Source organism: Trichomycterus rosablanca, chromosome 1 (genome assembly GCF_030014385.1).
Source record: "Trichomycterus rosablanca isolate fTriRos1 chromosome 1, fTriRos1.hap1, whole genome shotgun sequence".
Lineage (NCBI taxonomy): Eukaryota > Metazoa > Chordata > Actinopteri > Siluriformes > Trichomycteridae > Trichomycterus > Trichomycterus rosablanca.
This window is the reverse complement of record NC_085988.1, coordinates 49403193-49428547: the sequence shown is the minus strand read 5'-3', so window position 1 is coordinate 49428547 and position 25355 is coordinate 49403193. Positions and strand designations below refer to the sequence as shown.

Sequence of the window (25355 nt, the reverse complement as noted above, 5' to 3'; positions counted from 1 at the left end):
GCAAATCTCAAGAAGGACTATTCCATTGCTGAGGGTCATTCCTTATTTGGAGTCAGCTCTCTTTAAAGTGCGTGGCTCAACCCTACAAGCCAATCACAATCTGTGGCTCAAGGGTCAAAGCAAAGCAACAAAGTCATGCTCAACACACAACAAGTTCAGATGTCATACAAGCTCTAAAACCACCCTCTGGACCATTTTTTATGTAGCATATGAGATGCCCTACGGTACAGACAGACAACAAATATCTAAGACTGCTTTCAACTCATCACAAGCAATGAGTTCTTATGAATGAATTTCATAAGCAATGAATTTACTTAGTAGGATTTAGTTTTTTTTTCTTTACCTACCAGGAGTTATCAAGCTGATTTCCTGGGCAGAAAGCACAGTGAAGTTCTCGCTCCCTCTCTAGTTCTCATTCGTAATCTGTATCTTGGTTGAAAATACAAAAAAAAGAATTATACAAATAGCAAAAAGAAAATGTAGGTGTATTTTAAATATTAATTAAAGTCGAAGTGTAATACAAAAGCATGCTGAAAAACTTTGTTAAAACCATGTAGAAACTTTGTGCAGACGAAATTGTGTCACGCATTGCATCAGCCACTGTTTGTTCTGTTCTTTTGGGATGCTCGGGATGGCCTTTTTTATGGGAGTGGGGTATTCACCCTCATTGTTTTCATGATCACATGTTAACGCACGCATACCGACACACACACACACACGTGCGGTCAGCTGTTTCAGTATTGGAGGCAGTGACTGCACCCACCAATCAGTAACAGTAGAAACACCCACACTGTATGCCAATTTTAGATAATCATAGATCAGGGGGGCACCAATCCAGTCCAGCTGTTTGATGATTTCTCTGCTCAAACATGTACTGATTTTGGTAAGTCATAGTGAGAGAAACATGAAGATGTTCACCATGTTCTTAAAGTCACAGTTCTGTACTGTCCACATTCTGAGGAGTTCATGATGATGAAGGAGTATGTATCTGTAGCTGGTGTCTTTTAAATTGTAACAAATCCACAAACATGTAATGGGTGTTCTCTGGTTTGCACTTGGCTTTAGGAGCGTGTGTCCTCTCTGTGTCTAATGACGCAGGTTAGGGGGAGGTGAAGTGGAGGAAGGGGGGTTATTGGAGCAATAGCTCAGAGTAGAGGTGAAGTGATTGGCTAGGAAGGGACCTCCCTCTGCTCTTTATAGCTGCCACTCACCTGCAGGAGTAAAATCAGTCTGTTTGAATCGTTCCTGTCAGCTAGAAGTGACCATACACTAAATGTAAGTACAAAAATGCAACTTCCAGTTTCAATTCATCAGACCTGTGTTGGTGCATGTTTGAGTTTTGTATGCTGCACCTCAGTCAGCATGTTATCTGAATGCTTCAGGGGTTGCAGAGGCCTCTTGATTGGTATCAGAACTGGTATTGAACATGCCAAAATCGTAGCATGGGTGCACTTTAAAAATTAAGGGCTTGCCCTGCTGTGAAGCACTATCTGTATCCAGATGGCCTGCATTCCTAGAGTAGTCAGTGAGCGGAAGCTGATCTGCTGTATGGAGCAAAGAAGCTTGATTTGCATTTGTACTGAGGCTGGACATTATTTATGGGACTTTAAACTGCAGTAAGTGTAAATGTTTTGACTTTAGCACTTCATCGAATGTCCTGCATTTAGGAGTTGACTGGTCTGCTAGCCCTGCCAGCAGGGTTTTAAATATTGGCTGGGCAATATATCAGTTACAATATGATACAGTTCTTGGAATTAAATGTTGCAATGTTTTGTTTTATTTGGTAAATGTTAGAATATTTTGTTTTAATTTGTAGCACTTCATATTTTGTTGTCAGGAGTTGTTAATACTTTTACATTATCTATCGGTTCAAGTGTCAACTGTCAATATGTGTTTATTGATGTTTTTATATGTATATAATCCTGATATACAGAAAAGATTTTCACTATTTTCACTGATCAACTTTACTGTATTTGGTAAATATGAACACATTTAGAATTTCAATCCTGCAGCACACTTAAAAACGTTGGGACAGAGGCCTGTTTACTCGTGTGTTCAATCACATTTCCTATTAATGAGACCTTTCTTTGACTGCCGTAGTCTAGTTCTTCTCTTCATGCTGCACTTAATAGGACACCAGTCTAAACTGCAGACAGGCCAGTCAAGCACACACACCCTGTCTACAAAGCCACACTGTTGTAGCATGTACAAAAGCAAGCTAAACTGTGGACTCATCTGGCCACAGCACATGTTTCCATTGTCTTTTGGTCTATCTGAGATGAGCATAGGCCCAAGAACTCTGCACCGTTGCGGTATAGAATAGATCTCTGGCTTTCTCTATGTGTAATAGAGGTTCAGGTTGCATTTCTTGAAATTTGAATAATCAGGATAGGTCAAGGGCAAAAAGGGCTTCCAAAATCTGATGAGAAATTATTTAGTTTCTTCTATAAGAGACTGGAATAAATCCAGCAAAGACCAAGCTCAGCATTTGGCAGCTTCATCCGGATGCAAAGTTGACCTGAAGTAGCTAGATTAGAAATGGTCTTTTTAAAAGGGCCAAGATACCAATTTTATGGAAGGGGATAAAGGTATGATAAAGTTCACAAAGATTGGAATGAAGATTAGTGGAAAAGAGTATTATGGAGTGGCAAATCCAAGTTTAAATTGTTTGGGTCCAACAAGAAATAAGTGAAGAATAAGTGTTTTTGAGCTTTACTAAAACATAGTGGAGGGTCTGTCTTGGTTTAGGGCTGCATATCAAACCAGCAGTCCTGGCAAAATAGACAGACCCCAGCCAATTGTGACTGGACTCGGTACTGTAGTTAATATTTTTTAATATTATTTTTCTATAGCCACTAAATGTTGTTGTCTTTCAATAGCTTTGATTGTAGACATAGGTAATGTCTGGCACAAGGCTTATTAAATGATGGAAATGTTTTGCTAGGTAACTGTCATTGGTTATGTGATTACTAAATACAATAAATAATTATACATGGTTTATAGGCAATAGGCTTTCTTTTGTGCTTATGTCCTGACTTGTTTGCTCTCCCAGCAATTAACTACAGTTAAGGAGTAGGTTAAGGTTTACAGACATTTAAAGTTAGATAAAATAATTATATTCACTGAATAGTCTGTTGCTTAGTCTGTTTTTGCATTAGATAACCTTAGAATGCAGACAAAAGAAATAAAGCAAATATCACCAAAGCTAAGCCTGCAACAGAACAAACAATTGCTTGGTGCTGCTTTCGTCCGCATCTGTTTTTCCAACCAAATAGAACCAAATTGAAAATAACATTGTGCACTTTGTCCTTATCCCCAAACAAATGTTCTTCCAACCATTGGAGCCCTGCCCAGGATATTCCTGCTTTTCCTGATGAAACTGTGTGAATAGTGGTTGATGAAATAAAATGAATGAACTTTATGCAGGCAGGCAACAACAAAAACCTGATAATTCTTTATTATTGTGCTTCTGCTTCAAGAAATTGAAGCAACATGAAGCTCTGTTACACAAAGAGAAAGTCATACATCAATTCTATGCAGAAACTGCTTCAAGTTCTCTGGGCCCAAGCTCATCTGAGATGGTCTGAAATTTGTGCTGTGGTCAGATGAGTCCACAGTTCAGCTTGTTTTTGGGAAAAAAATGGACGTTGAGTAATCTGTGCCAAAATGAAGGAACCATCCAGACTGTTAGACCAACATCTGACATGGTATGGGGTGTATCAGTGCCCATGGTATGGATGATTTGCATATGTGTGAAGGTACAGTTAATGCAGAGGCGTACATTGGGACACATGCTGCCATCAAGGCGATTTTTCCCAGAAAGTCCGTAATTGCTGATAACAGTTGCTCGGGTTTATCACTGAAATGGCCTATTTACAAATCTACATATCGTACTCCTGACCGATCTCTCTAGAAGTAGTTAAAGTAGCACTAGTGGTTTAGATGGCAGTTTAAAAACTAGTTGTGCAGCAGGTGATAATAAATCTAATTGACTTGACATGATCACGAGCAAACCAACCACACCTTGTTAGGTCTTCTTCACGTCAGAGCTTTCTTCCTCAGCTACGACTGAGGCACCTGGCTACAGCATTCAGGCAGTCCAGCAGTGCTGCAGTGGAAAGTTTTTGGCTTTCCATAAACTAAATCTCAGTGTCTGGAACAATTCTAACTTCGCACGTCACATCGTTTCAAAGGCGGTATTGTGAGAAGTTGAGGCAAATTGTGGGTAATTGCACGTATGAACGGTTTGGCCCGGTCTTCTTATTTACAGTCCAATAACGAGTTGTGTAACTTTCTCCTTTCAGCTGACGAGCAGAATGTACCCAGATCCATGCCATTCTGGCACAAACAGTATGCCATTCTGCTCTGGCATATAATAAAAACAAACTGAGGCACAGCCTGGGTTCAGCTAAGAGCTGCTCCCAGAGCGTGTGCGTTTTTTAATAATCAAACTGAAAACACTATGGAGAAAGGTGTATGATTGATTAAACATATAATGTCAATGTAGTGCTCAGAAATACTACAACATGGATGGCACGGTGGCTAAGTGGGTAGCACCGTCACCTCACAGCAAAAAGGTCCTGGGTTTGATCCATAAGTGGGGCGGTCCGGGTCCTTTCTGTGTGGAGTTTGCATGTTCTCCCTGTGTCTGCATGGGTTTACTCCGGGTAATCCGGTTTCCTCCCACAGTCCAAAGACATGCAAGTGAGGTGAATTGGAGATACTAAATTGTCCATGTGATACTAAATTGACTGTGTTCGATATTACCTTGTGAACTGATGAACAAACTGACAAGTGCACCTTCTGATGGCTAGGCTGTTCAGCCGCCTTCCTCAGACATGTCTGTGCAGACTCCCAAAGGGGTGAGAGCACAGCTAAGATTCGAACCCAGCACCTCAGCAGTGGTGGGCTAGCATACATACTGCTTTTTTAGAGCATGAGGAAAGAAATAGTCACATAGTAACTGCACATCTATCTCAGCCGTTCTTGGCCTTGAATCTGTCCTTCAACAAGAGCACATATGCTGTATCTTGCTTGCTTTCAGTAAATGCATCTTATCTAGTTTGCCTGTTCATTGCTCTTATACTTTACTTGTAAGTAAAATTATTTTTCAAGGTGTCTGTCTAACAGTCCCTTACACTTTTGTTTTACAGTAAGGTTTCTTTCCTGGAGACCAAAAGAAGACTCTGCTCTGCACTCCTTGTTCAACCAGTAGTCTGCACTTCACCTAAGAGGCATGGAGCGAATGGAACTGAAGAAAGTGAGCACAGAGGCGGATGAAGACAGCAATGACAGCCTGGATGAGCGTTACACAGGGCCCATCGATTCAGAAAAGGCCACAATTAACAGGTCAGCAGTACAAATCTTGTTCATGTGTGGTTTCTATGCTTCTGCTTTGCGTTAATCAGCCCGGTGCCCAACTCATTTAATTTATCTAGATTTTTCTTCCAACACACTTTCCTTTTTGTATTTTCCAGTGGGTTTATTGATGAGGAGGACGCAGAGAGTCAAAAATTTCTCACAAATGGACTAGCGAAAAAGAAGTTTGAGGAGTATCATGAAGAATATGTAAGTATATGAAATGATACATGAAGTTTATGTTTCTCTGTGCTGGGAGTAAATTTGCCAGCAGAAATTTGGGGAAATGGTATACTGTGAATTCCCTCATATATACACCGACCAGGCATAACATTATGACCACTGACAGGTGACGTGAATAACACTGATTATGTTCTCATCACGGCACCTGTTAGTAGGTGGGATATATTAGGCAGCAAGTGAACATTTTATCCTCAAAGTTGATGTGTTAGAAGCAGGAAAAATGGACTTGAGGATTTGAGCGAGCTTGACAAGGGCCGACTGGGTCAGAGCATCTCCAAACTTGCAGCTCTTGTGGGGTGTTCCCGCTCTGCAGTGGTCAGTATCTATCAAAAGTGGTCCAAGAAAGGAACAGTGGTCATGGGCAACCAAGGCTCATTGATGCACGTGGGGAGTGAAGACTGGCCTGTGTGGTCTGATTCAACAGTCGAACTACTGTAGCTCATATTGCTGAAGAAGTTAATGCTGGTTCTGATAGAAAGGTGTCAGAATACACAGTGCATCGTGGTTTGTTGCAAATGGGGCAGCAAAAGGGGGACCAACAGAATATTAGAAAGGTGGTCATAATGTTATGCTTCACACATTAGATCATATCATTTTTTTTTACATAGCTTAGGTTTCAGATTCAGTCTCCCTTCATGCATGTTTGTACAATGTACAGTTGTTATTCAGACTGGATGCCTCTTAGGTGCTTACTCAAATCTGTGGTTATTGGGGAGGAATTTTTCATAATTAACAACTATCCTGTAAAGTGGCATCAATCCATGTCATTGAGTTTACCAGTTTTCTTCCTCTTTAATGAAGCCGTTTATCCATGTTTAATGTTTACTGTCATTTTGACGCTGCTTTTACTATAACATTATGCAGTTTTTTTTAGTTTTTGTAAGCAATTCACCAGCAATTTAGGGCACTTGCTATTTTGGCCTTTCCAGAACCCAGTTACATGGTGCATGTTGCTTTAATTGATCACATTTTAAATTGGTAATTATCAGCTATCTTTCATAGCTGATCTATACTGTTGAGTGGCAATAAACATAATAGGATGGATATAATCAGCTGCCTTTATTATTGTGATTTTGTCACTTTAAAATTGAATCACTTTATATAATGTTTTGTCCACCTTCTGTGTTTCTGGCAGCTTCACTAGTAAATGTTTGCATTTAGCCCAAAGGAAAGAGCATTTGAATTATGTGCTGCTCAGTAATCATTAGACTAGTCAAAGCCAAGCCAGCCTAGGGGCACAACCAAGTCTTTCTCTGTTTCTTCATTTCTATTTTTCCTTGAAACTCCCTTTAGTTCAGTGGTCTATTTGGCTACCATATAATGGTAATACCTTTTAGAGCTTGAACTATAATTAAAACCATGTTTATTGAGGGTGACACTTTATTGATTTTTGTCTTTCCATCTCTTTTCTACAGCATCCAGGTCATATTTCCACTGGGATGTCTGTTTTTAACCTCAGCAATGCCATCATGGGTAGTGGGATTCTGGGTCTATCTTTTGCCATGGCCAACACTGGAATCATTCTCTTTTGGTAAGTGAGCTACTTATTGAGCATCTGATCAAAGCTGAAGTATGAGATATGTGTATAAGTGTGAACACAGGACAGATTAAACATCTTGTATTGATTGCTGTGGAATCACCAATAAGGGTTCAATACAATACAATACAATTTCAATACAGTAGGTATTAAATTGCCAGGATAGACAAGACTCAGCTTTGAGTAGAGCAACACCAACATGCATTCCTTCTGTACACCTGGAGGACTGAAAGCTTCCACTACAGGTCAGAACAGCACTAAAACTCAAAAAAAACTCCAAACACTTTTATTGGTAATATGCTGTGTAGATGCACATCTGTCTATGTAGCAGCATTTAGCAGATCCACATGTGAGGTGAGAATCAAACCCAGGTTCCTAGAAACCAGATTGCTGTGCTTCTGCCGCTCTCTGGGTGTCTATCACCTAAATCAGCAGTGCATCAGCCTTTATGTAAAAAACATTACACACTGTCAAAATGACTGGCTGTACTGTGCAAATAATTTTTTATTAGCAACCAAACAGGTTTGTACTATATGTACATAATTTAAGAAGCTTTTGGTTGCTTGGTTTCATAGTTCTATATGTAACATTGAAATGGGACAGTGTGTGTAGACTTGTTCCAGTTAACGTGATAGATGTAACAAACACCAGTACTATTTTTGGCCAAGGGGCCAGGGTGAAGAACGAATGAGATCCAGACACAGAGAGAGACGGAAAGATGATTGAGAGGAAATAAATGGGAGAGAGCTATCTTTCTGGGTACGATCGGACTTGGCCGGCTCTGACTGACGGCGACCAGCTGGACTGCTTGGTTTATTTGACGTTCCCTTCATAGCGTGTGGTAAAAAGGACACCTGTTTTCACCTGACCATGGGTCAGTGTTTAACCCTGTCTCAATGTCTGGTAAATCCATTAAAAGGGAGAACTGTAATGAATAGGTTCATAGGGTTCCCTTTATTCAATCTTTTTCTATGTCATTCTTGCTCCGATGTCAAGATGTCAAGTGCTTTGGCAGGAAAGTTAACTGGGTTAAAGAGAGTCACCTGGACTGCTGATGACTGATATGTAATGTCACATCTTTTTGCAGTGGGTCAGATTTATTAGACAAAAAGCAGTCCATCACAGGGCACACACGCATATTTACACTTAGGGCAATTTTAGACTGCACCTTCAGGAAACCCACATGGACACAGGGTAAACATGCAGACTCCACACAGAAAGGATCCTGGTCGTCTGGGCAGGAAATCGAACCCTGGCCCCTCTTGCTGTGAGGCTACTCACCGTGCCACCCCGCATTGTCTCCAGACAAACAGAAATACATACAGTATGACCACTCCTGTATATACATTACTTCATTCCTTCATTCCATTGTACAGCCACTTTCACACATGCAGCTGTACTTAGTCTACTCAGTTTTATTGAGTACTGGGTTACATGTGAATGCAAACCAAAGACAAACAGTGGAGAGAGGACAAGAAAGAACAAGTACAATTTTTAAATACCAGAATAACCGGTAGCGTTTATGTGCGTAGGCAAACTGGTACTTTACTGTTAAAAACATGCTGGTGTATAGTGAGACACCTAATTTAAATTATTAACACACTGAGGCAACAACAGGAGGAAAGCTTGAAGTCTTAAATGTTTAATTAACTGTTTACATTCAGAAACTCCTATTTCCTGATTGAGTGCACAGTAAAATTGAAGCCGATCATTTAACTTGAATACTTGAAATATTTCTTTGAAATTTAAAGCAGTGACTTGACTAGCCTAGACAGACTGAGATTTCTCCAGATTGCCTGAATCTTTTCGTAATATTATGAACAGTAGATGGTGAAAGATTAAGAAAAAATACAGTTTCCTATAGTTTACATGTATATTGCTGTGGAAAATGTAATTTATTTTGATGTTTTTCTCTTGCTTTTGTTCTGCAGCATTCTGCTCTTTGCTGTGGCTATTCTCTCACTCTACTCTATACACCTGCTGCTGGTTACAGCAAAAGAAGGAGGTAGACATTTATTCTATAACATACAATATATGAACAAAAGTATTGGGAAACCCTTTCTAATTATTGAATCCATGTGCTTCAGACATAACACTTGCTAACAGATGTAGTAAATCAGTTGTATAAAGCAAATGATGAGCTTCCATCAGCAGTGTAGGGAAGATACTTTCTGTTCCATCATGACTGTGACGTTGTCTACAAAGACACAAAGAAAAGCTTGGTTTAAAGAAACTCCAGTGGCCTACACAAAGCTCTGACCCCACCACTACTAAACAGCTTGAACTGGAACATTAATTGAGTAATTTTAGATCAACATAAGTGCCCAACCGTACAAATGCTCTTTTGACTAAATAGGATCAAAAGAGAGGCTGTTGTTATAGCTGTAAAGCTCAAATGGAGGTCACTCTGTTTCGAAACCATTTGTTTTTTAAATAGGATGTCCAACAAGCTCATGATCAGGAGTCCAATACTTTTTACCATATGGCTAATGGAACATGGAAATGTGTCATCTTTGCAAATGCAAATATCAACATTATATCAGTGTTCTATGCTGTTTAGTAATCATCTTATTTTGTTTTTAGGTTCACTTATCTATGAAAAGCTGGGTGAACGGGCGTTTGGCTGGCCAGGGAAAATGGCTGCGTTTGGATCTATAATCATGCAGAATATAGGAGGTGAGGACTAGAGCCATAATGAACCGCTTGGGAACTTGGGTGCTCTTTATTTTCACTGAAGAGTTAGACTTAAACAAACTTTTTTGTCACATGTTATATTGTGTTTATGCTTGGGATGGATCATGCACTGTGGCTTATGCAATGTTAATATTGTTGAAGTGTTGCAGCTCTTAATAAATTCTATTTTCTTAAACTTAATCACCAAAGCAACACTGAGTGTACAAAATAGTGCATTAGTGCGAAGACACCCATGGATCTGGTCTCAAATTCCCAACAATTACCATTCATAAGCATATAGGTTGTGTCAGAACTGACTTTTTGGTTGCAGTATTGTCATTGTTATCTGTTATCATGTTATCTGTTAAATGTATGGACATGGAGTAATTTGAATCTGATTTATTTGTCATATATACATATACAGGTGTAAAGTAGAATGAAATTCTTTCATTGCATATCCCAGCTCATTTGGAAGCTGAGGTCAGAGCGCAGGGTCAGCCATTGTACAGCGCCCCTGGAGCGGAGAGGGTTAAGGACCTTGCTCAAGGGCCCAACAGTGCCTGCATGGCAGAGCTGGGATTCAAACTCCCAACTTTTCGATTGATAACTCAAAGCTCTACCCACTAGGCTACCAGTGTCCCACAACCCTGATTAAATTTCATTTTAGTTTTGTTAATTTTTATATTGGATAATCTACAGGAAACAACTTTAAATCTGCACATTTGATTACAATTCAGCATTTTAAAAAGTGCCATACCCATTACACATGGTACATTTTACTGCCCCCCTCACAATTACTGGCACTCCTGCTAAAGAGAATTTAAAAACACATTTATATAAGAAATTCACCAGTTGGAAAATCAGCATTCAATAGAAAAAAAAATCAATTATCAATAAACAATGTATTTTTTTCTTATGGTTAAATCTAGCAAATAAACAGTAATTGTGCATTAAAATGAGCAATATGTTCCCTGTTGAGGAAATTATTTTCACTTAAAAAATTACATTGAATAGGACCAGTGTCAATTTAAGATCAGCTTCCATCATGTATAATTCCATAATTATGACCGAGCTAGTGTCAGTATATTCCCCCCATTATAAATAGTTTGACAAAAATCTATTATTAAAAACAACATTATGATGCCAATTTAACATTTAATTTAGTGCACCATATGTTGTTTAGGATCAAGCCTAGCATGAGCTGAGTTGTGATTGTTCGGGTTTCTGTTTTGCATTTAAAGATGACTACTTACTCAATATGTTAAGCTATATTAAATATTGAATATCTATATAACAGTACAAATAAAAAAAAAGTAAATATTAACAGAAGTAGTTTGCCGTGTAAACTGTTAGCATGTGATTGAAGTTTTTTCTTTTTCTCAGCCATGTCGAGCTACCTGTTCATAGTGAAATACGAGCTACCCGAGGTCATTCGAGCCTTTCTGGGACTGGAGGAGATATCTGGGTAAGTTATGCTAACATATTTAATTTAAGTGGGTGTGTTTGTTTGTTGTGATGGGAAAGGTGAGGTTAGAGTGATCTTTATCAGTTCGTAATACCGGGAAACATTGCTGAAGGACACAGTGTACAAACGTTTTAATGACATTTAGACATGGCAATCTTGTATTAAAAATGCTACTCATGAAATTATTAAAACAGCAATGGACTTTGTTAGCTGTTTCTAGTCGAACAGAGAACCTTATGTACTTAAATAAGGAGGGTTGCGTATGGGAGCATGTATTAAAATATGAAGTAGACTAAATGACTGGCCTAATGGTAATCTTGACACTGTCCAAAGTTTAGTGATGTTAGACCAGATTTCTTTTAGGTGTAGTGTTTGGCAGATTTTATTTCCTGTTTTTGAAAATTTTTATGACAAGTATTGTCATTGCTGGTATTTGAGGAAGGGAATGCTAGATGGGCAATTACCTCTTTGCTGTCAGTTCCTGCTGTCGGACTGAGTCATAAGCCTGAGCGCTGGAAGGATACTAAGAGCATATCAAGGTTCTTGGTACACGTTGAAGCCCCACAGTAACAAGGCCCTGTGGACCTGGATTGAAACCTTATTGAGTTTGGCATGTTTTTCTACAGGGGTTGGACAAAATAACTGAAACACCTGGTTTTAGACCACAATAATTTATTAGTATGGTGTAGGGCCTCCTTTTGCGGCCAATACAGCGTCAATTCGTCTTGGAAATGACATATACAAGTCCTGCACAGTGGTCAGAGGGATTTTAAGCCATTCTTCTTGCAGGATAGTGGCCAGGTCACTACGTGATGCTGGTGGAGGAAAACGTTTCCTGACTCGCTTCTCCAAAACACCCCAAAGTGGCTCAATAATATTTAGATCTGGTGACTGTGCAGGCCATGGGAGATGTTCAACTTCACTTTCATGTTCATCAAACCAATCTTTCACCAGTCTTGCTGTGTGTATTGGTGCATTGTCATCCTGATACACGGCACCGCCAATGGATGCACATGGTCCTCCAGAATGGTTCGGTAGTCCTTGGCAGTGACGCGCCCATCTAGCACAAGTATTGGGCCAAGGGAATGCCATGATATGGCAGCCCAAACCATCACTGATCCACCCCCATGCTTCACTCTGGGCATGCAACAGTCTGGGTGGTACGCTTCTTTGGGGCTTCTCCACACCGTAACTCTCCCGGATGTGGGGAAAACAGTAAAGGTGGACTCATCAGAGAACAATACATGTTTCACATTGTCCACAGCCCAAGATTTGCGCTCCTTGCACCATTGAAACCGACGTTTGGCATTGGCACGAGTGACCAAAGGTTTGGCTATAGCAGCCCGGCCGTGTATATTGACCCTGTGGAGCTCCCGACGGACAGTTCTGGTGGAAACAGGAGAGTTGAGGTGCACATTTAATTCTGCCGTGATTTGGGCAGCCGTGGTTTTATGTTTTTTTGGATACAATCCGGGTTAGCACCCGAACATCCCTTTCAGACAGCTTCCTCTTGCGTCCACAGTTAATCCTGTTGGATGTGGTTTGTCCTTCTTGGTGGTATGCTGACATTACCCTGGATACCGTGGCTCTTGATACATCACAAAGACTTGCTGTCTTGGTCACAGATGCGCCAGCAAGACGTGCACCAACAATTTGTCCTCTTTTGAACTCTGGTATGTCACCCATAATGTTGTGTGCATTGCAATATTTTGAGCAAAACTGTGCTCTTACCCTGCTAATTGAACCTTCACACTCTGCTCTTACTGGTGCAATGTGCAATTAATGAAGATTGGCCACCAGACTGGTCCAATTTAGCCATGAAACCTCCCACACTAAAATGACAGGTGTTTCAGTTATTTTGTCCAACCCCTGTATGTTTGGGTCCTCTAGTTTTCTCCATACCACTTCCAAAATCATGCAGACATTACATGCTGTAATGGTTGAAAGTGTAGTCCTTTAAAAGTATGAACTTGTAATGTTTCTCTTCCCTGTTCCTTTGTAGTGAATGGTACCTCAATGGTAATTACCTGGTGGTGTTTGTGTCTGCTGGTATTATACTACCCCTGGCCCTTCTCAAAAACCTTGGTAAGCATTGTGTTGTTCTACTGTGTATGTACATTGTAAAAGGCATGTGTTTGTTTCATGCATTATATATATATATATATATATATATATATATATATATATATATATATATATATATATATATATATATTTGTTTCATGCATTATATACAATATATATATATATATATATATATTAGGGCTGTCAAACGATTAAAATTTTTAATCGCGATTAATCTCAGAATTTCATATAGTTAATCGCGATTAATCGCATAAAAAAAAATCTGTGTAAATGTTATAGAAAACAAGGATTTTTATGTGAAATGTTACAATTAAAATGGTGAACACATTTTATGCTAAATGTACTGATGTTAAAAACTGCTGGGACAAGAGAAAACTGTAAGGGAGTTTTATTCACTCACATACTAGGCAGTAAATGTCAGATTGTAGTTTAGAATTTCTCCATCAGCAAACATTGTAGATCAGCGGTGCTTTAGGTGGGATAAGGCGTAGTTATTGTAACAGACTTTTCTGTGGTTGTATTGTGACACTGGTTTGATGGCCGTTTCTACACGAAGTGAGTGTGTTTTGACCCTTTGGGGCTTCCATAGTTCATGGACTAACGTGCTTGACTCAGCTTTCCGGTATTTGGTACCTTAACAGAATAAGTTAATAAAAGTGTTCTGCTCCTGACAACTTGTGAATATAGCGTGTATTTATTTCTTTATAAGTGCATCACTACAACGCTCGGTTACATTATGATAACAAACCGCAAATGAAAAACGGTGGCAAGTCCGACATTAAAACGTTTGTTTTAACATAATGTTAACATAATGTAACCGAGCGTTGTAGTTCTACCAGTCAAGTCTCAACATTAACTAGAATTTGCGTTAACGGCACTATTATTTTTAATCGCGTTAAATTGAAATCGCGTTAATGCGTTATTATCGCGTTAACTTCGACAGCCCTAATATATATATATATATATATATATTTATTATTATTATTATTTTTTTTTTTTTCAGGCTACCTGGGTTACACCAGTGGATTCTCTCTCTCGTGTATGGTCTTCTTTGTAGGGGTGGTAAGTGTGCTGTAGCTTCTTATTTTTTGTTCACTAATTAAGAAATGATTAATAATAATAGTCATTCTTTTTACTAGTTTAATATGCTAGCTAAAGGGCATGATTTGCAATAGCCAACCCGAAAAGCATTAAAATTATTTTCAAGAATTTCTCTCATAATTAATCATTTTTAATCAGGTTTTACCATAATTTTGCCTTTGTTGCAAAGTAAAACGGTCACACTACAATTTTTGTGTTTTATGTAATCTCATGTAAAGCAGGTTAAACAAACTGGTCCAAGTGTATCCCTCATCTCAAACTGGTTCAAGACATGTGTTCATTTTATTCTGTAATTTCCCATGCTGGGTGTGGGTAGCGAAGCTCTAATAATTGAATACAGTGTAAGGCTACCAGTTAGGCAAAACATTATGACCACTTTCCTAATATTGTGTTGGTCCCCCTTTTGCTCCCCCATACCCAACAAACTGCGATGCACTGTGTATTCTGACACCTTTCTATCAGAAACAGCAATTTGAGCTACAGTAGCTCGTCTGTTGGTTCGGACCACACTGGCCAGCCTTTGCTCCCCACGTGCATAATCACCCTGTCGCCGGTTTACCACTGTTCCTTCATTGGACCACTTTTGATAGATACTGACCACTGCAGACCGGGGCGGATGTGGGATAGTGAGTTGTTCATTATAGCGTGTTAGATCCTAGGAGATTAGTCTTGCAAACCATCTTTTTCTTAATAAGGCTTTGAATTAAAAAAATAAATGAGTTTAATTATTTACATAATGTAACATTTTCCACCATTAAAAATCATTTTGAATTGTAACACTTATTGTACATTTTGCTTCATTTATTAATGTTTCCTTATTGCTTTTGACTTACGTGAATCTTTCTTGTACCATAATAATATTTTCCTCTTTTAATCTTTATCCATAGTTGATTTACAAGAAGACCCAGCTTCCATGCCCTTTACCGTTCTTCTTCCACCACGCAGCTAATATGAGTCTGAATGGTTCAGAATTGAGTCCTTACATGCTACATAACAGCTCAGCTCTAATGGATTTCTCTCAAGCCATTGTGGGCAATGATCACCTGGACCCGCACTCTCCTGCAGTGTCCCATGTTTCTGGTGTCCACTACACCCCACACGCAGAGAATTATGTGGACATGTGCACACCTAAATACTTTGTGTTCAACTCCCAGGTGAGGAAATGTGTTTGTGTTTGTCTGCTGAACCCTCATGGCTTGTTTACCTCTTAGTTATTAATATGTAAGCAGTACAATTAGGGCTGTGTAAGCTAAATCAGGTTTTTCATTTACCTTTAGTAATTACTGCAGTTTAAATAGAACACGGTGACCATGATGCTGTGTGGCACCCAAGAAATTGTTGCCAATTATTATCTATACTTAGTTAGTTAAAAATAGACACTTGTTTTAAATGATGCCAAAAGGCATGTAATTTGACATTTGTTTTAGATGTTCAAACTTTCATCAGTAGTGAAACTTGGCGGTGGTAGGGCTTGAACCAGCAGCCTTCTGATTGCTATTCCATTACATTACCTACTGACAAATAATGTTTAGCATAGCCTCCCACCACATGCACTGTGCCATTCACATTTGCATGATGTGCCTTCAATATTTAACAACCTATCAGCCTAGCCCAGGATTTGAACCCAGGCTCAGGTAACTCAGGCCCCTACCATTAAGCCAAATAAGTTCACAGTGAGTAGTTGCCAGTTCCCATTTACTAGCTAAATACAAAATGGCTACCACCCTTAAAAGGGTAAGGGCTAACATTTACTTTCTCTAAGAGGTTTAGCCAACCAGTGCCTTTTTTCAACAGCTTATGCAAAATCATGCTTAATGAGGCACTATTTAGCATGTATAATATGCACTAGTAATGATGTAGTTACACATAATGTAGCAACCAGGATGTGGTTTGGGGCACAGCTACGAAATCTACCTGCGTATGTAAGCCAGCATAGCTAAAAATTACGAGATAACATCAGTTTACTGTTGAGGCATGTCTCCTGATAAGGAGAACAATACAGTTTGTAAAAATAAACTGTTCACTACGGTAACATTATGAGAAATGTTTGTAGCTGAAGTAAAATTACAGTAGATGACTAGACTCACAGTACCAACTGTAATATAAAAAGGAAGTAAGGTTTACAGTGGTTTATTTTATTCACTTGTAAATGACCCCATGACTTCATTTTGCAGACCGCGTACACTATTCCTATTCTGGCTTTTGCCTTTGTGTGTCACCCAGAAGTCCTTCCCATCTACAGTGAACTCAAAGAGTGAGTACATTCTCACACTTGATTGCAGCATTTTTACCTACAATAAAGTGGTTCTATGACCTTAACATGCTTTTGTGTTTTTCCAACAATTTCACAGTCGCTCTCGAAGGAAAATGCAGCGTGTATCTAACCTGTCCATTCTGGCTATGCTTGTCATGTACATGCTGTCAGCTCTGTTCGGCTACCTCACGTTCTATGGTATGTTCTTCAGCTACTCGACCCCTCTTTCTGACTACCTTTGTTATTGCAAATGTATCACAAATTTAAACCTTGTGTTTATTCAAAGAGCAAAGTCATCCAACATCCATATCGACCATGCAACGCTACCTGTACCAGCAATGACTGCAAATAAACACTTTGCTTCATTAATTACTTCATTAGTTTGCTTTATTTGCAGAACTAGACCACTCCAAACTTAAATTCTGTTTCCGTACACCCACTTTAGTGTTTTGGCTCATTGTCTCACAACATTGTCTTGCCTGATTACCTTAGCTTCAGCTCACTGACATTCTCACATTCAACCCTATAAATATTTGATCATTACCTTCAATGTTACCTCAAAACTGGCAACACACCATTACATTTCCACCATCAAATTTGTCTGTTGGGACATCTAATGCTGTATTTGCATTTTGTCAGTCTACCATTATTACCATTGTTATCTGGTCTTTTTTGCATTCATAAGTAATTAGGACTGACCTTAGATTATGCTGAATAAATCTGCAGTTCTTTATCATTATTTTTGTGAAAACTTCCTTAATATGACTTTGAAAAGGGGTTTTAGTTTTCCCTCTTTGAATATTATTACTTTCACCATGGCCGTGTTACCCTGTCCAGATTAATACAATAGAACAATGTATTGCTTAGCCCTTGTGAAAATTATTTACATTGTGGCTTAGTGTTCTTAGAAAACTTTAAGTGACTGCTTTGACTTAAATGGTTAATTTTAAACTAAGCCAGATTCACATGCTGCAGAGGTTAATGAAATAAAGCCTGGCTGTGTTGTAATAGCAAAATTGGCTAACCAGTTGTATGTGGTTTATATATATATACACTGAGTAACCAAGAGGGTAAGTACTTTTTGTACAGGGATAATGTGAATGTGTGACAATGTTGATTTCTAAATGAATACATTAAAATGAAGTGTTTTTACTTCTTTCTGTGTATATTATGACAAATATGCAAAATAGGCAATCGGAAAGGCAATTAGTATTACTGATAAGAGATCAATACTTCCAATTTCTGGAAATACTACAGATCAGTGTACTAGAACACTGCGCCACCTGAGCTCCTTTATAGTAGATTGATATCTATTTAGTTTATAATTTGTTATGCTTGGTGAATGATTATCAGTATATGGCGGTGATAGTTCAACAAGTTAAGGTACTACACTAGTAACTGGAAGGTTACTGGTGCAAGCCCACTCCCTTCCAGGTTGCCGCTGCTGGTTTCTTGAGCAAGGCCTTTAATCCTCAATTGCTTAAACTGTGTACTGTCACAAATTTAAGTGGCTTTGGATAAAAGTGTCTGCTAAATGCTGTGAATATAATCAATATTAACAGTATTAATGCATAATGATTCAGTTTAATTTACAGCAATACATAGATATGCTGTATTTTTCTAAATGTCAGAAAGCAAAGTGACTTTACCATGGGCCAGTGATTAAAAAATACCATTTCAAAGGTTAATTTCTATCCATACAAATGATGATACAACTGTAACAAATTAGCAATAGAGCTAAAAACTAGTGTATTAAAAGTTTTCTTTCCTTCACACACAGATAACGTTGAAGCAGAGCTGCTACACACCTTCACTAAAGTGTATAAGTTTGACACTATGCTGCTCTTGGTGCGTTTGGCTGTGCTGACTGCTGTAACGCTCACCGTTCCCATTGTCCTCTTTCCTGTAAGTACCATGTGACAAACAAACTCACACAAACACACACACACAGACATGAACACACTAACACCTTGGGGTGTTTGGCCTTCAGCTACATATTCAAATTTTCTGCTCCAGCAATTTACAATAGCTATAAATAATCTCAGCAGAACAATTTGTTGATGTTATTTTAAAACTGTTAAATTTGCATCAATTTAAGGGTCAACATATAATTGTTGTTGCCTTTGTATTTAAAAGTTGACTGGCTTGTATACATTCTCCAGTAATATGTAATTTCCAATAGCAACACTTGATTAAAACCATGATTGAAACATTCAGATACTGTAACTATGCGGTTGGACTTTGTCTAACCAGTCTATGTAGCCAAGTATGACTCAAACATAGTCTGTGGCATACTGGTGATATTTACTCTGGTCCAACATTCTTAAATGCAGGTTTCCTACAGGTACCCTAAAATGAAATTATCTGCACTCTTAGCATTTCATCCAATAATAACACATTCATGAAACCATTATATCTTGAAATATAGATGTACATGTAAATTATATACATACAAACCAAAACATTAAGACCACCTGTCAATATGTTATGTCAAAACATGTCTGCTTCACAAAGACTTGCAATCCACAAACAACAGAAATAGTCCTGTGGTAACTTAAATTACGCCATTACCAGCAGGTCCTTCACCTTTTGTACTATATGAGGTAAACAAGAGTTACAAAATGCATGAGCACTTTGACTGGCCTGTTACTGCACAGCCCTATAAACTGAAGGGTTTGATGCACTGCGTGTGTGACTCAATAACATATCACCATTAATAAAATGAGCTGCAATTTGATCTGCATTAGCTCTTCTGATGGTCCATAAGAGATGCCTTAGCCTTCTTTTTGTATTGAGTCTTGGCCTCCTAACAACCTGTTAGTGGTTTGTGGCTTGTCCCTCCTCAGACCGCTGTTGGTGGTTACTCACCACGGCTGCCTTTAAGCACTCCTTGCTGTTTCAGAGATATTCCAACCCAGTCATAATGGTTTGGTTCTAATCACAGTTACTCAGGTCTTCATGCCCAGTCATATGCCTAGTAAGTCATAAGCCTAAGTAGGTAGGGCTTTGGGCTAGCAACTGAAGGGTTGAATGTTCGAATCCTAGCTCTGCCATGCAGCCACTGTTGGGCCCTTGAGCAAGGCCCTTAACCCTTTTGGCTCCAGGGGTGCCTTACAATGACTGACCCTGTGCTCTGACCCCATCTTCCAAACAAGCTGGGATATGCAAAAAAAGAATTTTGTTGTACTGTACACCTCTATATGTATATATGACATATAATACTATTCTATTTATTCTTCATTCGATATGAGTTATTTGGGTAACTACCATCAACCCAACTTTTAATATCTTTCTCACCCTGAAATACAGATTTTTAGAGGTAGTCCTAATATATTGGCTGGTCAGTGTGTGTATGTATAAAGATATTTGTTATAAATAAAATGTAATAAAACAGAATGGGGATGAAAGGTAATTTAAAAACAAACTATTTAAATGCATGTTCAGCAATGATTTGTGAGTAACTGGCAATGCAACTGTAGAAAATACAGCTTTGTTTTTTATTGCTGGCAGTCAAAAATCTATTTTTAGTGAGCTTTGCTGTGCTCTAGGGTTTATACATCGTTGTTCATCATTTTCCCTCATAATGTCAGTGAACAGCAGTATAAAACTGTTTTAACGTGTAGCTCTTTAAGACCTAATGTGCGTTCGACATGGGGTTTTGCGTCTATGGGTGAGAGAGGGCAACAGGGGTGAGATCTGTTACTGTAGCTATGGACCCCTACATGGCAGCAGCTATATTAAAGCACTAGCAGAAGTGTGGCATAGTTGAAGCCCTGTCAGGTTCTTTCACACTTATACATGTACATTTATATACACATGTTCCCTTCATTCTTATGAGAATCTCGTAAAAACCTAAATCTTAGTCACTAGGGAAGTTTAAGTGAGTTGCTTATAGTTATTTGTACGGTGATGAGTATTAATAAATCAGGAAGGATTTTTAGATAAAAGAAAAAGAGAATTTCAAACAAAAGTATTTCTTTAGCAGCCAGTTCAAAGCTTTTTCAAGATGCAAATCAAAAGTCTTGTTTCTGAGAGCATATCATGTCTGAATTTGTGAAGCACAGCACGTTGTAAATCTTTAAAGCTGTGTTTAAGCTTTTGAGCCTTGTGAGTGCTTTTTAATTGGTTTGCATACAAACCCCATTTCAGGCCATTTTGCAAAATGTAATAAAAGTTGAAAGAAATGATTTCCATTTTTATTTTTGTCATGGTATGGAAACTAAATTATTTGCAGTCTTGCAAATAATTAACCCTTTGATGCACAACCTGGGTCAAAAGTGACCCAACTGAGTTTTTATTTTCTACATCTTTGCAAAAAATTTATTTTGTCATTCAAGCTTCAATTAACTTGTTTTTGATCATCACAAATCCTTATTTCAGTTTTATATTTTTTACTTTTTTAATAAAAATCATTTTTGTATCACTACCCTTCTAATGCTCAACATGGGTCAAAAATGACCCTTATGTATTTACTATGGAATTTTACAGAAACTACTGACATTTGTAAGTGTTTGTAGTCAAAAACATATTTACTGATCTTTTGAAAGATTAGGCTCTTGAATCTTGAATATGTCCAATACTATTTGCTTGTTAGTTGTTTACATATTCTAGTATAGATAGCTTTTATTAGCTAAGACAGCAAATACATGAATAACTGACAAATGTGCATATGAAAATATTCTTGAATGGATGAATATGGGTCATTTTTGACCCCTGTTGTGCATTAGAAGGGGTTTGCTTAGCTTGTGCATCAAAGGGTTAAACTGAAGTTTATCAGAGAAACATTGGAAATCTATTTTTTCTACTTTTGTCAGTTAAAGATTCAAGAGCATTAGCAAATGTTTACTGTAATTTACTTAATTCATTGGAGTATAGCAGCTTTTGCAATATCGGTTTATAAAACAGAGGATATTAATCTAAGATGATCAGTGAGCATGAGTGTCCATGGGATGGTGCCATTGTGCCGTTAGAAGCTTCTACGACTCTGTAACGCTTATGAGTAAAGCTAGGGGTATTTAGTAAAATTGAAAAAGGTCCCAGACATGAACAGCCATTTCAAGTAGGCTTAACATAGTAAGGATGGACTAAAATCTCTCTAAGAGTCCAAAAATACTGCTAAATTTACTCCTCAATTCAGCCTGATGTCTTGTGTTGAATGTTAAACAGTTGGAGAATGTCTAAAGATTGATAGCATTGGATTTGATACAGAACACATTTCTTTACAGTAAAAATGCTCAAGACTAAGAACATACTCAATGCAAACACGTTAATGCAAACAGTGCCAGCCAAAAATGGACAAGAGGCAAAGTTAGAGCTAGTTCAGCAGTACAAACAACACATTCTGTCAGCTCTACACTGACTCTGACAAGGTAACTGTCAGATAAAAGGGAAAAAAGTTTGTGAGTACATCAGCCTAACTGTCACATGAGATGGATGCTAAGTACACCAATCAGCCATAACTTTAAAACCACCACCTTGTTTCTACACTCACTGTCCATTTTATCAGCTTCACTTACCATATAGAAGTACTTTGTAGTTCTACAATTACTGACTGTAGTCCATCTGTTTCTCTGCATGCTTTTTTACCCCCCTTTCATGCTGTTCTTCAATGGTCAGGACTCTCCCAGGACCACTACAGAGTCGGTATTATTTGAGTGGTTGGTCATTCTCAGCACTGCAGTGACACTGACATGGTGGTGGTGTGTTAGTGTGTGTTGTGCTGGTATGAGTGGATCAGACACAGCAGCGCTGATGGAGTTTTTAAACACCCCACTGTCACTGCTGGACTGAGAATAGAAGATGACCAATTCAAACAGCAGCAATAGATGAGCGATCGTCTCTGACTTTACATCTGCAAGGTGGACCAACTAGGTAGGAGTGTCTAATAGAGTGGACAGTGAGTGGACACGGTATTTAAAAACTCCAGCAGCTCTCCTGTGTCTGATCCACTCATACCAGCACAACACACACTAACACACACCACCATGTCAGTTTCACTGCAGTGCTGAGAATCATCCACCACCTAAATAATACCTGCTCTGTAGTGGTCCTGACCATTGAAGAACAGGGTGAAATGAGGCTAAAAAGGTATGTAGAGAAACCGATGGACTACAGTCAGTAATTGTAGAATTTCAAAGTGCTTCTGTATGGTCAGTGGAGCTGATAAAATGGACAGTGAGTGTAGAAACAAAGAGGTGGTTTTAACGTTATGGCTGATGTATAACAGGAAGTACCTTGCATTGCCATTTGCATATACATAATTGTGTTAAATATGTTACAAGCCTTAAAATAAAGTAAACAAATGTTTGCTTGATAATTACTTTGATTTATGAGTCCATGAATTCAACACAAACACTGCAGAAAATTGTAGAGCAGTTCATTGGTTGGCTCATTTAAGGCTTTCATCTAGCACAGCACTAGATATGAGGATGTTTATACATCCCAATGCATATGACAACATTTTTGCATACTAGAGGTTGAAATAACTCTGTAGCTATTCAGTACAGCAAATGAACCTGCTTGGGTGCTTATAATGAAAAGACTAAGAAAACCAATCATTTTCATTTGTACTAAAGTACTATATTATCATCAGTTTTGCCTCTTATAATGATCTGCATCAAGTCAAATATGATTGCAAGATAAAATACAAAGGAGTGTAAGAACCCACTCCTGTATTCATCAGGATGGTGCACATGCACAAAGCAGATTTACGACAGAAAAGAGGGGGGCCACTGAACAGGGTACATGTGAGTGGAATATTCCACTGTACTGAGCAGGTGCTGCGCAGACAGACACGACCTTGAAAAGACTTAGACAGTGCAGTGGCACCTAACTGCCGCTAGTAGTGCTGCAAGCAAGTAACATTGCATCAGTCCTCTAATGTGGGCTTTCCCACGTTTCCCAAGAACATGTAGATAAAATACTGTGAAAAACAATAATAAATTGTTAATTAAATAAAACAATTTTGCTTTATGTTAGTTTGTCAGATGTAATAAGTCATTTTAATATTTAAAAACAGTACATTTTTACTGTTTATAGTAATAAAACTAAATAACTGAATAAATATACAGGAGACCCTTGACTTACGAATTTAATTGGTTCCGAAGGGCTGTTCTTAAGTCAAAATGTTCGTTAGTTAAACCTATATTTCCCATAAGAAATAATGTAAATAAAATTAATCCGGGCCAGACCTCCCAAACCACCCCTTACCTAACCTTTCTAATGTCTTAAATGCTCATTTTTGTTATAAATACAAGTATATTTCCCCTTAAATCTTAAATTATAGAATAGATAATACTGTAATAAGCAATACTAAACAACACACAGTAGTACTGTACTGTACATAAAAAATACACATCACGTTTCAGTACAGTACCATAATAAATTTCCTTCTTTTTTAATAAAATGTATCTACCAGAAACAACAACTCTCATATTTCTTTATTATTTCCTTCTTTATTTCAATAGTGTTGTGTTTGGTAGATGTAATGCACGAAAGAAAGAATACTTTACTCAGCGATTTCCTTCTTCTCTCTCACTAACTGTCCCCTGTCTGATACAGTGACAGCTACTGGCAGGAGTAATTATACAACACAACAAATGTAATAGATTTTTTCATTTTCTCAACACTATGCTTTTTCTGCATATTTTTTGGGGCCATTTTAATATTGACTTTTACAAAATATAAAGAAAACACCGGAAAAAACGTCCGCTGTCCAAATGTTTGCTCACTGTGTGTGTGTGTGTGTGTGTGTGTGTGTATGTATACAGGTCCTTCTAAAAAAATTAGCATATTGTGATAAAGTTCATTATTTTCCATAATGTAATGATAAAAATTAAACTTTCATATATTTTAGATTCATTGCACACCAACTGAAATATTTCAGGTCTTTTATTGTTTTAATACTGATGATTTTGGCATACAGCTCATGAAAACCCAAAATTCCTATCTCAAAAAATTAGCATATCATGAAAAGGTTCTCTAAACGAGCTATTAACCTAATCATCTGAATCAACGAATTAACTCTAAACACCTGCAAAAGATTCCTGAGGCTTTTAAAAATTCCCAGCCTGGTTCATTACTCAAAACTGCAATCATGGGTAAGACTGCCGACCTGACTGCTGTCCAGAAGGCCATCATTGACACCCTCAAGCAAGAGGGTAAGACACAGAAAGAAATTTCTGAACGAATAGGCTGTTCCCAGAGTGCTGTATCAAGGCACCTCAGTGGGAAGTCTGTGGGAAGGAAAAAGTGTGGCAGAAAACGCTGCACAACGAGAAGAGGTGACCGGACCCTGAGGAAGATTGTGGAGAAGGGCCGATTCCAGACCTTGGGGGACCTGCGGAAGCAGTGGACTGAGTCTGGAGTAGAAACATCCAGAGCCACCGTGCACAGGCGTGTGCAGGAAATGGGCTACAGGTGCCGCATTCCCCAGGTCAAGCCACTTTTGAACCAGAAACAGCGGCAGAAGCGCCTGACCTGGGCTACAGAGAAGCAGCACTGGACTGTTGCTCAGTGGTCCAAAGTACTGTTTTCGGAAATCAAGGTGCCAGAGTCTGGAGGAAGACTGGGGAGAAGGAAATGCCAAAATGCCTGAAGTCCAGTGTCAAGTACCCACAGTCAGTGATGGTCTGGGGTGC

The 25355-nt window shown here is 38.5% G+C and overlaps 1 protein-coding gene across 2 annotated transcripts in view; it reads left to right on the top strand.

Moving 5' to 3' along the window:
* slc38a4 (solute carrier family 38 member 4) overlaps nucleotides 1–25355 on the top strand; it is a 61169-nt gene that overhangs the window by 17460 nt on the left and 18354 nt on the right. The window contains exons 1-13 of one of the 2 annotated variants that reach the window (XM_062993959.1): nucleotides 1224–1275; nucleotides 5154–5349; nucleotides 5478–5568; nucleotides 7017–7132; nucleotides 9070–9143; nucleotides 9722–9814; nucleotides 11195–11276; nucleotides 13279–13361; nucleotides 14365–14423; nucleotides 15350–15616; nucleotides 16637–16716; nucleotides 16814–16914; nucleotides 18497–18621. In XM_062993959.1, the coding sequence (XP_062850029.1) occupies nucleotides 5237–5349; nucleotides 5478–5568; nucleotides 7017–7132; nucleotides 9070–9143; nucleotides 9722–9814; nucleotides 11195–11276; nucleotides 13279–13361; nucleotides 14365–14423; nucleotides 15350–15616; nucleotides 16637–16716; nucleotides 16814–16914; nucleotides 18497–18621 (1284 nt within the window). In that variant the 5' untranslated portion in view covers nucleotides 1224–1275; nucleotides 5154–5236. Of the gene's footprint in view, nucleotides 1–1223; nucleotides 1276–5153; nucleotides 5350–5477; nucleotides 5569–7016; nucleotides 7133–9069; nucleotides 9144–9721; nucleotides 9815–11194; nucleotides 11277–13278; nucleotides 13362–14364; nucleotides 14424–15349; nucleotides 15617–16636; nucleotides 16717–16813; nucleotides 16915–18496; nucleotides 18622–25355 lie in introns of those variants that run through there. The other variant, XM_062993968.1, reaches the window with a different exon arrangement.